Source organism: Merops nubicus, unplaced genomic scaffold (assembly GCF_000691845.1).
Source record: "Merops nubicus isolate BGI_N331 unplaced genomic scaffold, ASM69184v1 scaffold34636, whole genome shotgun sequence".
Classification (NCBI taxonomy): domain Eukaryota; kingdom Metazoa; phylum Chordata; class Aves; order Coraciiformes; family Meropidae; genus Merops; species Merops nubicus.
Genome location: NW_008613530.1, coordinates 1 through 12281, shown reverse-complemented (window position 1 = coordinate 12281; position 12281 = coordinate 1). Strand labels below are relative to the sequence as shown.

General features: G+C 45.6%; 1 protein-coding gene across 1 annotated transcript; it reads left to right on the top strand.

The window, feature by feature from the left end:
* Nucleotides 1–1471: 1471 nt before the first annotated feature.
* Nucleotides 1472–11172, top strand: CCDC47 (coiled-coil domain containing 47). The gene is made up of 12 exons (XM_008941937.1): nt 1472–1735; nt 1868–1975; nt 3329–3503; nt 3809–3930; nt 4509–4574; nt 5851–5952; nt 6819–6929; nt 7496–7581; nt 8917–8975; nt 9677–9786; nt 10138–10305; nt 10561–11172. The coding sequence occupies exons 1-12, from the start codon at nt 1475–1477 to the stop codon at nt 10639–10641; spliced, it is 1449 nt and encodes a 482-aa protein (XP_008940185.1). The 5' UTR covers nt 1472–1474; the 3' UTR covers nt 10642–11172.
* The last annotated feature ends 1109 nt before the right edge of the window (nt 11173–12281 follow it).

The following is a 12281-nucleotide window of genomic DNA, read 5'->3' as shown; positions in this document are numbered from 1 at the left end:
GGGGGCCTCCCCAAGCCGATCCTGCGGCGTGGGGTTGTTTGGACTCGGAACCCGTTCTCCCTTCTGACAGGCGGCTGAGTTCGGCGTGCCTGAGGGTGTTTCTCTGGCTCTAGCTAAACTGTTTAGTGTTAAGTTTATTTTACATAAAGCTTTACGGAGTCTTTTGAAAGTGGATATACTCGAATAGTCTCGAATTTCTGACTGAAACTGCTGGGGGTTGGGTGAGCAGGTGGCTCTGTTTTCCTGGTGGTGCCTTTAACGCCTGGCTGAAAATTCTCTTCTGTAAAGAGTGCTTTGTTTTTCTGTTTAAACTTACATAAAATTGTGACGTACCCAAACACTGTGTGAAATTCATGGGCTCTGCCTCACTGTACTTTCCATCTTGATTAATGTTCTCATGAACACTTTCTGTCCAGGTTTTTGCTAGAAGCCTTTGAGAAAGGTGTTGGTTTTATCCGTCCCCATCATTCGTAGCAGTGGGTTCCCTGCGCGTGGCACTTGGGGGAGTGCTGCTCTATTTTAGAAACTAATCGCTTCTATTTTGGGTTTGGAAGAGAACGCTCTCGTTAACATTCGAGTTCCCACTCGGATCTGGTTGCGGGGGGGAGTAAAGTGAGCCTTGCTGCTGAGCCTGGTGCAGCTGACCCCCGCAGTGGTGGGGTTGTTGCTGCCTTTGCAGGCCCTGGCTTGGCACCCTGGTGAGGGTCCCATAGTCTGGGTGGGAGACTGGGGCTGTTTGGAGATCCAGCAGAAAAGAAGTAGGAAGCTGAGGGCAAAAAAAGGTGAACTGACAAACTCTGCAGGTTTCTGGCAGATTTGGGAAGAGAGCCATGGTCTCATGAGCCCAAATTTACTCTTGATTTGGGGGCTGGTGCAGTACCCATCCTCTTCCCACTTGTCTTTTGTAGAGTTTCCAACAGGAGGTGTCTTTGAATGGAATCAGTGTGGGGATGCTGTGGGCCCCACATCAAAGGGCAGCGCTGCTCAGCTAGCATGGGCTATCTTGGAACCAAATGAATTAAGTGCACTTTATGATTTACTCCTGTTGATCTGTGTCTAATTGCTAATTAATAACAACTGTAGCCACAATGTGTGGGCTTTGAAAGGAGCTGGCAGTGCTGACTGACTGGGAGGTGCTGTGGGAGAGTCAGTTCGTAGGGGAAGGAAGATTTCTGCTTCCAGAACTTGCTCATCTGAGCAGCTTGGGCAGGTGTGAACTTGCTGCTGCTTTGGCTGCTGTGCTACAAGCAAGTCTAGAACCTCTTCTGCTGAGTTATTTCCTCTTGTAAGGGTATTCCTTCCCTTTACAGAGAAGATCACACAGGGGTTTCTTTTTCTCTCTGGTCTGTCCCTGACTGTGTTCTTAAGTTGTTCCCTGAAGATGGGTGTTCCTGGAGGATTGATGCAATAGAATTGACAAGGATTTTTTTGCAGTATTTGACTTTAATTATCTTTTTCTTTTTTTTCAGTGAAAATGAAGAATTTATATATTTTTGTTGCTGTCCTGTTCATCCCATGGAGTTTTTCGTTGGCCAAGTACGATGAATTTGAGGATGGAGATGACATTATGGAATATGATGACAATGACTTTGCTGAATTTGAAGATGTTAATGAAGATGCAGTCACGGAGTCCCCTCAGAGGATCATCACTACAGAAGATGATGAAGAAGAAGCCACTGTAGAGCTTGAAGGTCAGGATGAGAATCAGGAAGACTTTGATGACACAGATACACAGGTAATGCCTCATCTCCTTCCTCTCTGTGTTTCCTAGTAGTATCTTTACACCTTTCTTTTTGCTTGCCTTATGTTTTTGGGTTTTGCTTATCAGGTTTTGAGTTTTCATGTTGTTTTTGATTCTGTCCTTTAGGAGGGTGATACTGAGAGTGAGCCCTATGATGATGAAGAGTTTGAAGGCTATGAAGAGAAACCAGACGCGTCCCATAGCAAAAATAAAGACCCCATAACAATAGTTAATGTAGGTATAAATGCTGATCTGCTTTCTATGTGCTGTTTCATCACTTTTTTTAGGGCAGTATGCCAATAATGTCTTTGGTGTACAAACATACACCTAAGAGAGAACCTGACCTGAAGAATTTGCTGTTTGAATTAATAAGAGATGGTGTGGAAATGGGGGAAAAGTGTGGAGACAAGAAATACCTGAAATAATGCAATGGGATAGGAGCAGAATGTGATCCAGGTGTGCCAGCTCCCAACTCCATGCTCTTCTGTATTGATCTAGGCTACTTTATGTATCAGCTCTTGAAGTAAAACCTCCAGAGCAGGCACCTTTGGTCTGCTAGTCTCTATTTTAAGCTGCCAGAACTCCCATCCTTGGAACAATGCTGTATTCTGTATTCAAACTGAGAACTGCAAGTGGAGTAAAGATCAGGGAATTCATCATTGAAACAGACCTTTTAAAACACAGCATGGACCAAAGCATTTTATGACTTGGATTCTTTTACCCATATGACTGTGGGGGGGAAGTGGAGGACCTGGAATAATGACCTTCAGTTAATGCAGAGAAAAAACAGACATGCACCCAGACATTCTGTGTCTGGGTGCTTTGTCAACACAAAAAGGAGAGGTTGCAGTGCTGACATGCTTCCTATAAACCAGGGTATTTTTAGCTTGTCTACGGCTAAAGTTTCAGACCAGACATTGACTGATGATGGGTTTTGAAGCCAATCTCGCTGTCCACCCTTCATCACCTTCTTACCTCCCAAGAAATGATCAGGTCCTTGAGGTTTGTATTTTTATTATCCTTAGGATCTCTTTTTAAGTATTACAGCTGACCTTGGCAGTGAAAGTTTAAGGTTTGGGTACTTTTGTGGCTGAAGAGTGATAGAGTGGTAGTAGAACAGCTAATCATTCTCTGAAGATGGCAAGGTCAGGCTTCCCTGCTCCCCCTGCAATCAGTGGCAATTGGCAGCATTCTGAAAATGCCACTGGGGATTACTTTAGATTTCACCAGAACAATGATCAGAGAATGCTGTGATGGGCAGGGCAGCAAGCTCAATCAGTGCATTGAATTGACAGGCTGTAGGTACTCTGAGGGATATGTGCTAGCACAGGCTCACCTGGAAGAGAGAAGTGTTTCATTTGCAGTAGCCAGGTATTTTGGGGATGCTATTCTCAGTCGTTTCCTGCACAGTTACTGTGTGCCAGCAGAGCCAAATGCATTAGGGAGGCTTAGCTCTGTCCTGCTGCCTTTGTAAAGCTTATTGCTGCGTTTGGATGAAGCTTCTTCAGCACTCTGTTGTCCAGATTGTTGGTGTGGACAGAACCTGCTCGCTCAGCATGTAAGGCAGTCTCTGCTGGCTTCCCACAGGTCCCTGCTCACCTCCAGAACAGCTGGGAGAGCTACTACATGGAGATCCTGATGGTGACGGGGCTGCTGGCTTACATCATGAATTACATCATCGGCAAGAACAAGAACAACCGCCTGGCCCATGCCTGGTTCAACACTCACAGGGAGCTGCTAGAGAGTAACTTCGCTCTTGTTGGTGAGTTGTGTCGTGCCTAGGATCTGTTTTAGTTTATTTGAATAAAGCTGGTTTTGGACCAGGCTGTAGGGAAGAGAAACCTTTAGGTGGGTGTGTGGTAGCACTAGTGAGAAGCTCAGTGTGTGGACAAACAGGGCCGGTCTGCCTGTGCTGAAATGAGGTTATGGTGGTGTATAAATTCTTCAGAAGCTTGGTGATGGTGGAGTAATCCAGCAACAACTGACCTACTGATGAACTTTAAATTAGTGATTGTTTAAATCAGTGATTTTTAGATTGCAGTTCTCTTCCACTGTTGTTTTCATCAGGGGACGATGGCACTAATAAAGAAGCTACAAGCACTGGGAAACTAAATCAAGAAAATGAACACATCTATAACTTGTGGTGCTCGGGGAGGGTGTGCTGTGAAGGAATGCTCATCCAGCTTAAGGTAAGGACAAGGGAGTCTGTTTCATTCCACTGTGAGCAACTAGGAGTCCCAGCTTGACTCTTTGGCTCACGTTGAGATACAGTGTTCTGGAGAGGCAGACATGAAGGGAAGACTAGTTGGACTAAAGTCTGTATCAGCCTGTATTCACCCCCCCCAAAGTAGGTGAGGGTGAATGCTTACAGAAAGAGCAGAAACCAGAAGTGTAGTGTAGAGGCTGGAGAGCCCAGCTGCCATTTAGAGGGACTTTTGTCTGGTAGAGGAATGGACCAACAGGGATTCCAAGGAAGTACAACAAAGACACGAAGTCCTGCACTTGGTATGGAACAGCCCCACAAGCTGGTTCAGCTCCTAACTTGAGGGAACAAGGCCCTGACAAACTTGCCCAATGCAGGAAGTAGCCCTGCTTTGGAGCAGTGTAGGTGACTTCCAAAGGGCCTTTCTGAGCTGAATTGCTCTACGAAAAACATCTATTTCTAACTGTCCTGTATTTCCTCAAGCCCCACTGCTACCTGCCAACAAAGTGCTGCACTGTGTATGTTCAGCTGTCTGCTGCTGTGTTTACAAACTTCTGTTTTTAGTTTCTCAAGAGACAAGACCTCCTGAACGTCCTCGCACGCATGATGAGACCAGCTTCTGACCAAGTGGTATGTACTCGTCCCTCTGGATTAGCTGTGGTAACTGTTGTGCTCCTTTGGTTCTGCTTGGCTGCTCTGAGCTGCTTTTAACACACCCAAGTGATCTGCTGGGTGTCTGCCTCTAGTATTGCACTGTCTTCCAGTTCAGTAACTGTCAAAACAGTCTGAAAGAATGATGTCATTTCTGCCTGTGAAATGTGGCTGGAAATTGTTTTATCTGTGAGCTTTATTGTTCAAGTGGGCTTGTGAACAGTCCTCAGCTTGATAAAGAGTGGTTCTAGGATCTGAAATATGTGAGGGTGGTTGTTCTGTCTGCTCAGTCTGCTTGAACATTGTCGATTAATGCCTGCTCTGGCCGGGACGTTAGATCCTGTCACATTTTCTGCCTCACCCCTTGCTCCTGGTAATCTCTAACTGCATAAACAGGGAGAGGTTACATTTGGACGAACAGTGGCTGAGTGCACTGTGAACACTGTTTCCATTGTATCTGTAATTCTACTTACTTATCTACATATTTTTAATAGATATATGGACTCGTAAGCAATGGATATTGGCACAGCAAATGAGTCTCACAACTCTGCTGTTCTTGCCACTGTTACACTGCAGCATTGTACCAGAGTACTGAATGGAGTGCTCTAGCTAATCAAAAAGCTGCTTTGCATTGGAACACACTGAAAAGCTTTAAATCAAAAAATTTAGCTGTGTATGGCCTCGCTTAGTCTTCAATCTTACGAATCAAAAGTATCAGATGAACACTGAAGTCTGAGGAGGGAACATGTCTTATGAGGATCTTATAAGGATCCCCCTTATGAGGGACCTAGGGTTGTTTACTCTGGAGAAGAGGAGGCTCAGGGGAGACCTTCTGGCTCTTTACAGTTCCCTGACTGGAGGTTGGAGTGAGGTGGGGGTTGGTCTTTTCTCAGCGATAGGACAAGAGGCAATTGGCTGAAGTTGCCCCAGGGGAGGTTTCAGTTGAATCTTAGGAAGAATTTCTCTCCTGGCAGAGTGGTGAGGCCTTGGCCCAGGCTGCCCAGGGAGGTGGGGGAGTCCCCAGCCCTGGAGGGGTTCAACAAAACATATAGAGGTGGCACTTTGGGGCATGATTTAGTGGTCATGGGAGTGTTGGGTTGATGGTTGGACTTCATGATCTTAGAGGTCTTTTCCAACCTTAATGATTCCATGATTCTAAGTCGCAGAAGACACAGGTCTCCGTTTGGTTGGTAATCTGAAGGCAGAGTATGGATCATACAAACCTAATCAGGGCTAATGCCATTCTGCCCCACAGCAAATAAAAGTAACGATGAACGACGAAGACATGGACACGTACGTGTTCGCTGTCGGCACCAGGAAGGCACTGGTGAGGCTGCAGAAGGAGATGCAGGACCTGGTATGTATGTGCACCTGGGGGGCACTGCTGTGAGGAGTAACAGCACAGAGGAACCTCTCGTGTAGGGGGCTTATTTTCTTGGGAACAGCTGAAAACTTGTGACTGACCTGCTGGAATTAGTGCCTGGGGAAAAAGCCATTTTCATCTAACAGAGGAAAGTCTGATGCCATGACATCCATCAGAGGTCTGCAGTGCCAGCCAGCTGCTGGCAGAACTGCCACAGAGGAGGCCAGCCACAGCAGCTTACACCTTCCTTCTGGTGTGTAGTATAACTAGGAGGAAGCTGAAGTTTACTGTCAGGATACACACGTGTCACTTCACCTCATTTAATTTGCACAAAGGACTTTTTCAAGGATTGAAAAGTAATGAGTGATACGTGATGTGGGAAGTTTGGGTCTAAGTCATCTGATTTTGTTGATCTGCAAGTAAAGCTTCCCATACTTTCAAGCCTTGAAGCTTGCAAAGGATCCAGTGATAATAAGCAGTGGTTTGTGCATCTTTTCTCTGGTAACTTGTCTCAAGTAACAGTGTGGGAATGTTGGTGGCAGGATGCCAGTTGGTTTTGCTCTGTTATCAAACAACATAAGGAAAATGCTTCAATCCACTTCAAGCATTCCAGCATGAATATATTAGAATTGTCTTTTTTTCCTTAAAATACTGACTATTGAAGGGAAATACTAACTTAAAGACTATTGATACCATGTGCTTTTCTTTGAAATATCCCCAGCCAGACTGTGAGTCAGTGTATTTTGTATGGTTTCTTTTCAGTTACTTTTAAGGCTTCCACTGGGCTGGAACAGTTTGGTCTGACAAGGTACTTGGCAGTTTGTGTTTAACTTCTTTCCCCTTTGTCCTCTTTGAACCAGAGCGAGTTCTGCAGTGATAAACCGAAGTCTGGTGCAAAATATGGGCTTCCAGATTCACTGGCCATCTTGTCAGAGATGGGGGAAGTCACAGAGGGAATGATGGATGCTAAGGTAATCTTGAACAAATTGGAACAAGTCTTCTTAAGTAACCCTGGCACTTCCAGCCCATGCAGAAAAGTCCTAATCTTTATCTCCTGTAAACATCACAACAGGAGAGAGAAACAGCCCTAGTGAGAGCTAGAGAAATCAAGACCCTAAGGAAGCTTAAGGGCTGGAAGAGGGGGGCAGTTCTCATGTCTTTAGTCCCTTTACACAGCAACTGTTAGTCCAACTTGAACTGCCTTTCAAAGCCCAGAACTCAGCTCCAGCAGCCAGTTTACAGGAGGTTGTTGGTGCTGTCTGCAGGTCCTCAGAGCTGACGTTATCAAATGAACTGGAAGGATCCCAAGTGAGAACCAGGTCTCTGATATCTTAGTTGCTCACATTCATTCCGTGCATTGAGGCCCATTCTAGCAAAAGCTAAAAGCAGTTTGAGGGTGTAAACTGCAGTGTCATTGTGGCAAGCTGAGCACAGCAATTTTCTGAGTGATGCATGGAGACTTTGGCAAAGCCATATGGAGCAGGAAGGCTGCAGATGGATGGGTGTTGGGAAAAACTAACCCAGCTTTCTCTTCCAGATGATCCATTTCCTCACACACTATGCTGACAAGATTGAGTCCGTCCAATTCTCGGACCAGTTCTCCGGTCCAAAACTTATGCAAGAGTACGTATGCACCTGCACCCCTCCTCCAGGAGCTGTTGTGAGTCCTGTGTCTTATGAGGAGCAGCTGAGGGCCCTGAGGGTGCTGAGCCTGGAGCAAAGGAGGCTCAGGGGAGACCTTCTGGCTCTGCACAGCTCCTGACAGGAGCCTGGAGCCAGGGGGGGGTCGGGCTCTGCTCCCAAGGAACAAGGGACAGGACAAGAGGAAATGGCCTCAAGTTGTGCTGGGGAGGTTTAGGTTGGATATTAGGAAAAACTTCTTCCCTGAAAGGGTTGTCCAGGGCTGTGCCAGGCTGCCCAGGGCAGCAGTGGAGTCCCCATCCAGAGGCATTACAAAGATGTGTGGATGTGGTGCTGAGGGACACGGGTCAGTGGTGGGCTTGGTAGTGTTGAGTAAGTGGTTGGACTCGATCTTAAAGATCTTTTCCAACCAAAACAATTCCATGATTCCATTATAACACTAAGCAAAACAGGCTGACAAACTTGTTTGCAGTGTGAAGCCTGCAGGAGTGCACACAAAGACAAATGTGAAGCAAAGGTGAAACAGGTGAATAACTACACTGCCATTGCCTGCAAATGCTGCAGTAGTTCAGAAGATCAGGGTGCTGTACTGCCTTAATACTTATTTTTGTGTGCTGGTTGCAGTGTAGTGGGGCACAGCTACACCTTCCAGAGGACACTGGCCAGCTACAGTGCAGAGCTGCAGGGAGAAGGTCCCAGCAGTCCCACGGAATGTGTACAGCATCTTAAGGGTGTAAAGGCCAAGAAGTTGCACTGCAAGAGGAGGACTCAACATGGTGACTCAGCTGCTATTTGAATGCACTGAGAACTAGGTTTAAGCAAAGTCTGCAGTGTACTGAAGCTGCTGAGCTTTGGAGGATCTGTGAAATGTAGATCTGGCTCTTTTACATGAGAATACTGCAGGATTTGGGGCAGTGCAGACTTCAGTTCTTAGGAAAAACAAACCCCAATGTTTTCTAAACTGGTATTTTTAGACAATCTGTACTGGTATAAACAACAGGGCATATGGAAAAGGGAATGTAATTTAAAACGGGCCTTCCTGGGGCTCAGGTGACCCCTGACAATCAGACTGAGGGTGCTGTTAGTATCTTTCAACATTAATACCTTTTCCCTGCATCCTTTTAAGTAAAACACTTCAGGAATCTGAATAGTTTGAAACTTAAATTTGGGTCATAGCCAGGCTTTTAATCTTGATTAATTTGAGTAGTTTACAAGTGTCTTTTGGTTCTTGACAGGGTTTTCCTGAACAATGTCAGGTATTTTGTATGTCTGCGTTGTTCTCTGCTCATTTCAGTCCCTTTTTGTCTTTCCTTCCAGGGAGGGTCAGCTTACAAAACTGCCCGAAACTAAAAAGACACTTTTGTTTACATTTAATGGTAAGAGAACTGGTGTGCACGTGTACTTGTGTATCTGGGGGAGTGCTGTGCTTTGGCTGTGAAAGTCAAAATGCTCAGGTTCTGTTGAACAGACAACTGACAAACATGACAAACAACTTCAGTGCTTGTAACAGGGCTGTTGATTGATCAGCCAGTAAATAGAGGCAGTGATAACACTGAGGACTGAGCAGCATGTTGTGATAACAGGATACTCGTCCATCTTGCTATTGTTGACCTTAGTTCATACTCTATCTCTGCTGATGGGTGTATTAGGACACTATTGAAGATGATTTGTTTTCTAGCCACATGCCTTGCAGTTTGGGCTTGCACAGTTATTTGGTTGACCCTGGTTTGAAATAAACCCACCTCTTAGGAGTCTACCCTAGAAAAGACCCATAGTCCTCTTCAATGTTCAAGGCTGTAGCTCCACGTGAAGCCAGTGTCAGAGCCTGAATTCAACCCTTACATGTGTATCCCATGCAAATGTCACAGGAGGACTGTGTGTGGGAGATGTGCCTGCCACTCTGAGCAATCTGTGTGATCTCCAGACCTAAATGCCTCTTTGACTCAGTTACATCCTTCCTTAAGAGGAGCGTAAGAACTCACAGATGGTGTGAGGAATAAGGAAGGAGCATTCCAGCAATTAGGAAAAAAAAAACCTGCCAACCTCTCTGAATTAACAAGAAACTCTTTTATTTCAGTGCCTGGTTTAGGCAACACTTCCCCAAAGGACATGGAGTCCTTGCTGCCTCTGATGAGCATGGTTATCTACTGTATTGACAAGGCAAAGAAGTTCCGTCTGAACAGAGAAGTAAGTAGGGTGTGTTTTTCTGAGTATTGTATGAGATCACGACTGTTACTGTTGGGTCCTTAATCTTAAGATCCTGACTGGGGAGCCTGATGTTTCTAATGTGACTACCAGGGAGACTCTATCCTGCTCCTGGGGAATGGGGAGCCTGATGTTTCTAACGTGACTACCAGGGAGACTCTATCCTGCTCCTGGGGAATGGGGAGCCTGATGTTTCTAACGTGACTACCAGGGAGACTCTATCCTGCTCCTGGGGAATGGGGAGCCTGATGTTTCTAACGTGACTACCAGGGATGCTCTATCCTGCTCATGGGGAAATCCTCATTCCCTGCGTTTGCTTCTCTCTGTGACAAGGGTAAACAAAAAGCTGACAAGAACAGGGCTCGCGTGGAAGAGAACTTCCTGAAGCTGACTCACGTGCAGAGACAGGAGGCTGCCCAGTCCCGTCGGGAGGAGAAGAAGCGGGCGGAGAAGGAGCGGATCATGAACGAAGAGGATCCTGAGAAGCAGCGGCGGCTGGAGGTGAGGCAGCTTTCCAGAGGGTGACAGCCTGCTGGCAGATGGCTCCCACACCAGCAGTGCCCAGCTTTGAGCCCTTACTGCAGGCGGGCAGGCAGTGTTCAGGGTGTTTCTGAGATGTGCAAAGGCTCCCAGAGAGGGGCCAGCCCGTGTGGGTGGCGCTGTGAAGCCGAGCACTGGAGGCACTGGAGGCCTCTCCTGAAATGATCCGTGTGCTCTGGGAGCACGTTCACTGGCTCTCTCTGTCCTTGCCTGCAGGAGGCTGCGCTGCGGCGTGAGCAGAAGAAACTTGAGAAGAAGCAGATGAAGATGAAGCAAATCAAAGTGAAAGCTATGTGACTCCATTGTGAGAAGTGTCTTGGTGCCACCTGCAGAATTTTGATTCAAAGGGTACAAAGACCTCCAGAACTCCATAATCCTATGCTTCTTTGAACACTAGTAGCCATTAAGAGAAATGTTCCTTGCATTGGTGTTACTTAAGTATTACAGCAACATGCAGGTGTATGTAGAGAGCTTTGTCTGGGCAGTTTTATTCCGGGTGGTATAAATTTTTGCTACTTGTCTGTTTTAAAAAAAAATAATGCAATATTCTTGAATGCTCTTTGTCATTTTGTTCTTTAAAACCAGAAGATTGTAAACCTGTCCACATGTGCTGGGTAACGTTCATGCTTTGGTTTTAAACTTTGGTTTTAGTTTAGGGAGGGGAGGGGAAAAAACTTAAGGGGAGGAAAACTGCACAATAAACATTTACTGTGCGTTTATTTGCATCAGGCTTGTAAAGGCACAAAACTTAGAGCCTTCCATACACAGTATGGATTATTCAGGGATTAAAGCCCAGTAGAATAGAAGTAATTTTAATTTCCTTTTTTTTTTTTTTTTAACAAATGAGAGACTGAAACAGTGTTTGGTCACCTGTGGGCACGATTGACTTAGGTGTAAAACATACTGATGGGTTAGATACGAGGGAATGGAATACACCCTTGCAAGCTTAAAACAATGTGAAGTCTGTAATGTCAGCGTGATGTTTCTCCAGGAGCGAGTGCATGGTGAGTTAGCAGCTTCCACTAGCTTTCCTGTAATAATTTTACCTGTACAAGTTTGCCTCAAAAACTTTTCTCCCTATCTCAGCAGCGGCTGCCTAGTTCCCCTGAGCCAGAAGCTACATTCTGTGAAGTATCTGCAATTGCCAATTTCCCCAAGCCAGTCAAAATGTCTCAGAGGACATGCATCCTCTTCATGGGGTGAATGATCACTTCAGGTTTTTAATAAATGAGGAGAATGAAGTGAATGCCCTGTGCAAACACTTTGCTACCTGAGAGCTCTCTGCATTTTATAAATGCTTCCTGTCTAGAAGGAATTTTATTGTTGCTTGTAACAGCCTTTTAACAGTTTTGTGGGGAAAAATGTCTTGCATTTTCTTGTTCAATACTTTGTGCAAACTTGGTTCTGAGGCAATAATGAGCTGCTGTTGAAACAGCAATTGCTTAAACTTGTTGCAGCATGGGATACTTCACACTGATTGAAATGCAAATGTCTGTAACCTGATATGTAAAAATGCATTAATTTTATAATGGTTGGTAAAATTATTTAAAACCAAAACTAATGGAGATTATGTGAAATTTTAGCACTATTTAGCTTTAAAGACGATTACGGTGTTGTTTCACGAAGTTCTTTGAAGGGAAACAGTAGTTTGTGCTCTTTTGAGTAAGTGGACAGCTTTCCTGAAGTCCCATACCCTTGTGGGCCACGGCAGCTAATTTTGTAACATGAACATTCAAAACGAACAATCTAATGAAGAGTAAAATATAATTGAAACACTCCACCTGCCTATTTTACTTGGCTGGACTCTTGTGTTCCTTTCGTCTGGCTGAACCTTGACGGCTCCTTTGTCCCGGGTAGGTGTTGAGCAGGGCTGGGGGGGTTAGCGGTTGTCCAGCGGGCGGTGGTGGCCGCGGAAGGCGGCTGTCCCCGGGGCGGGT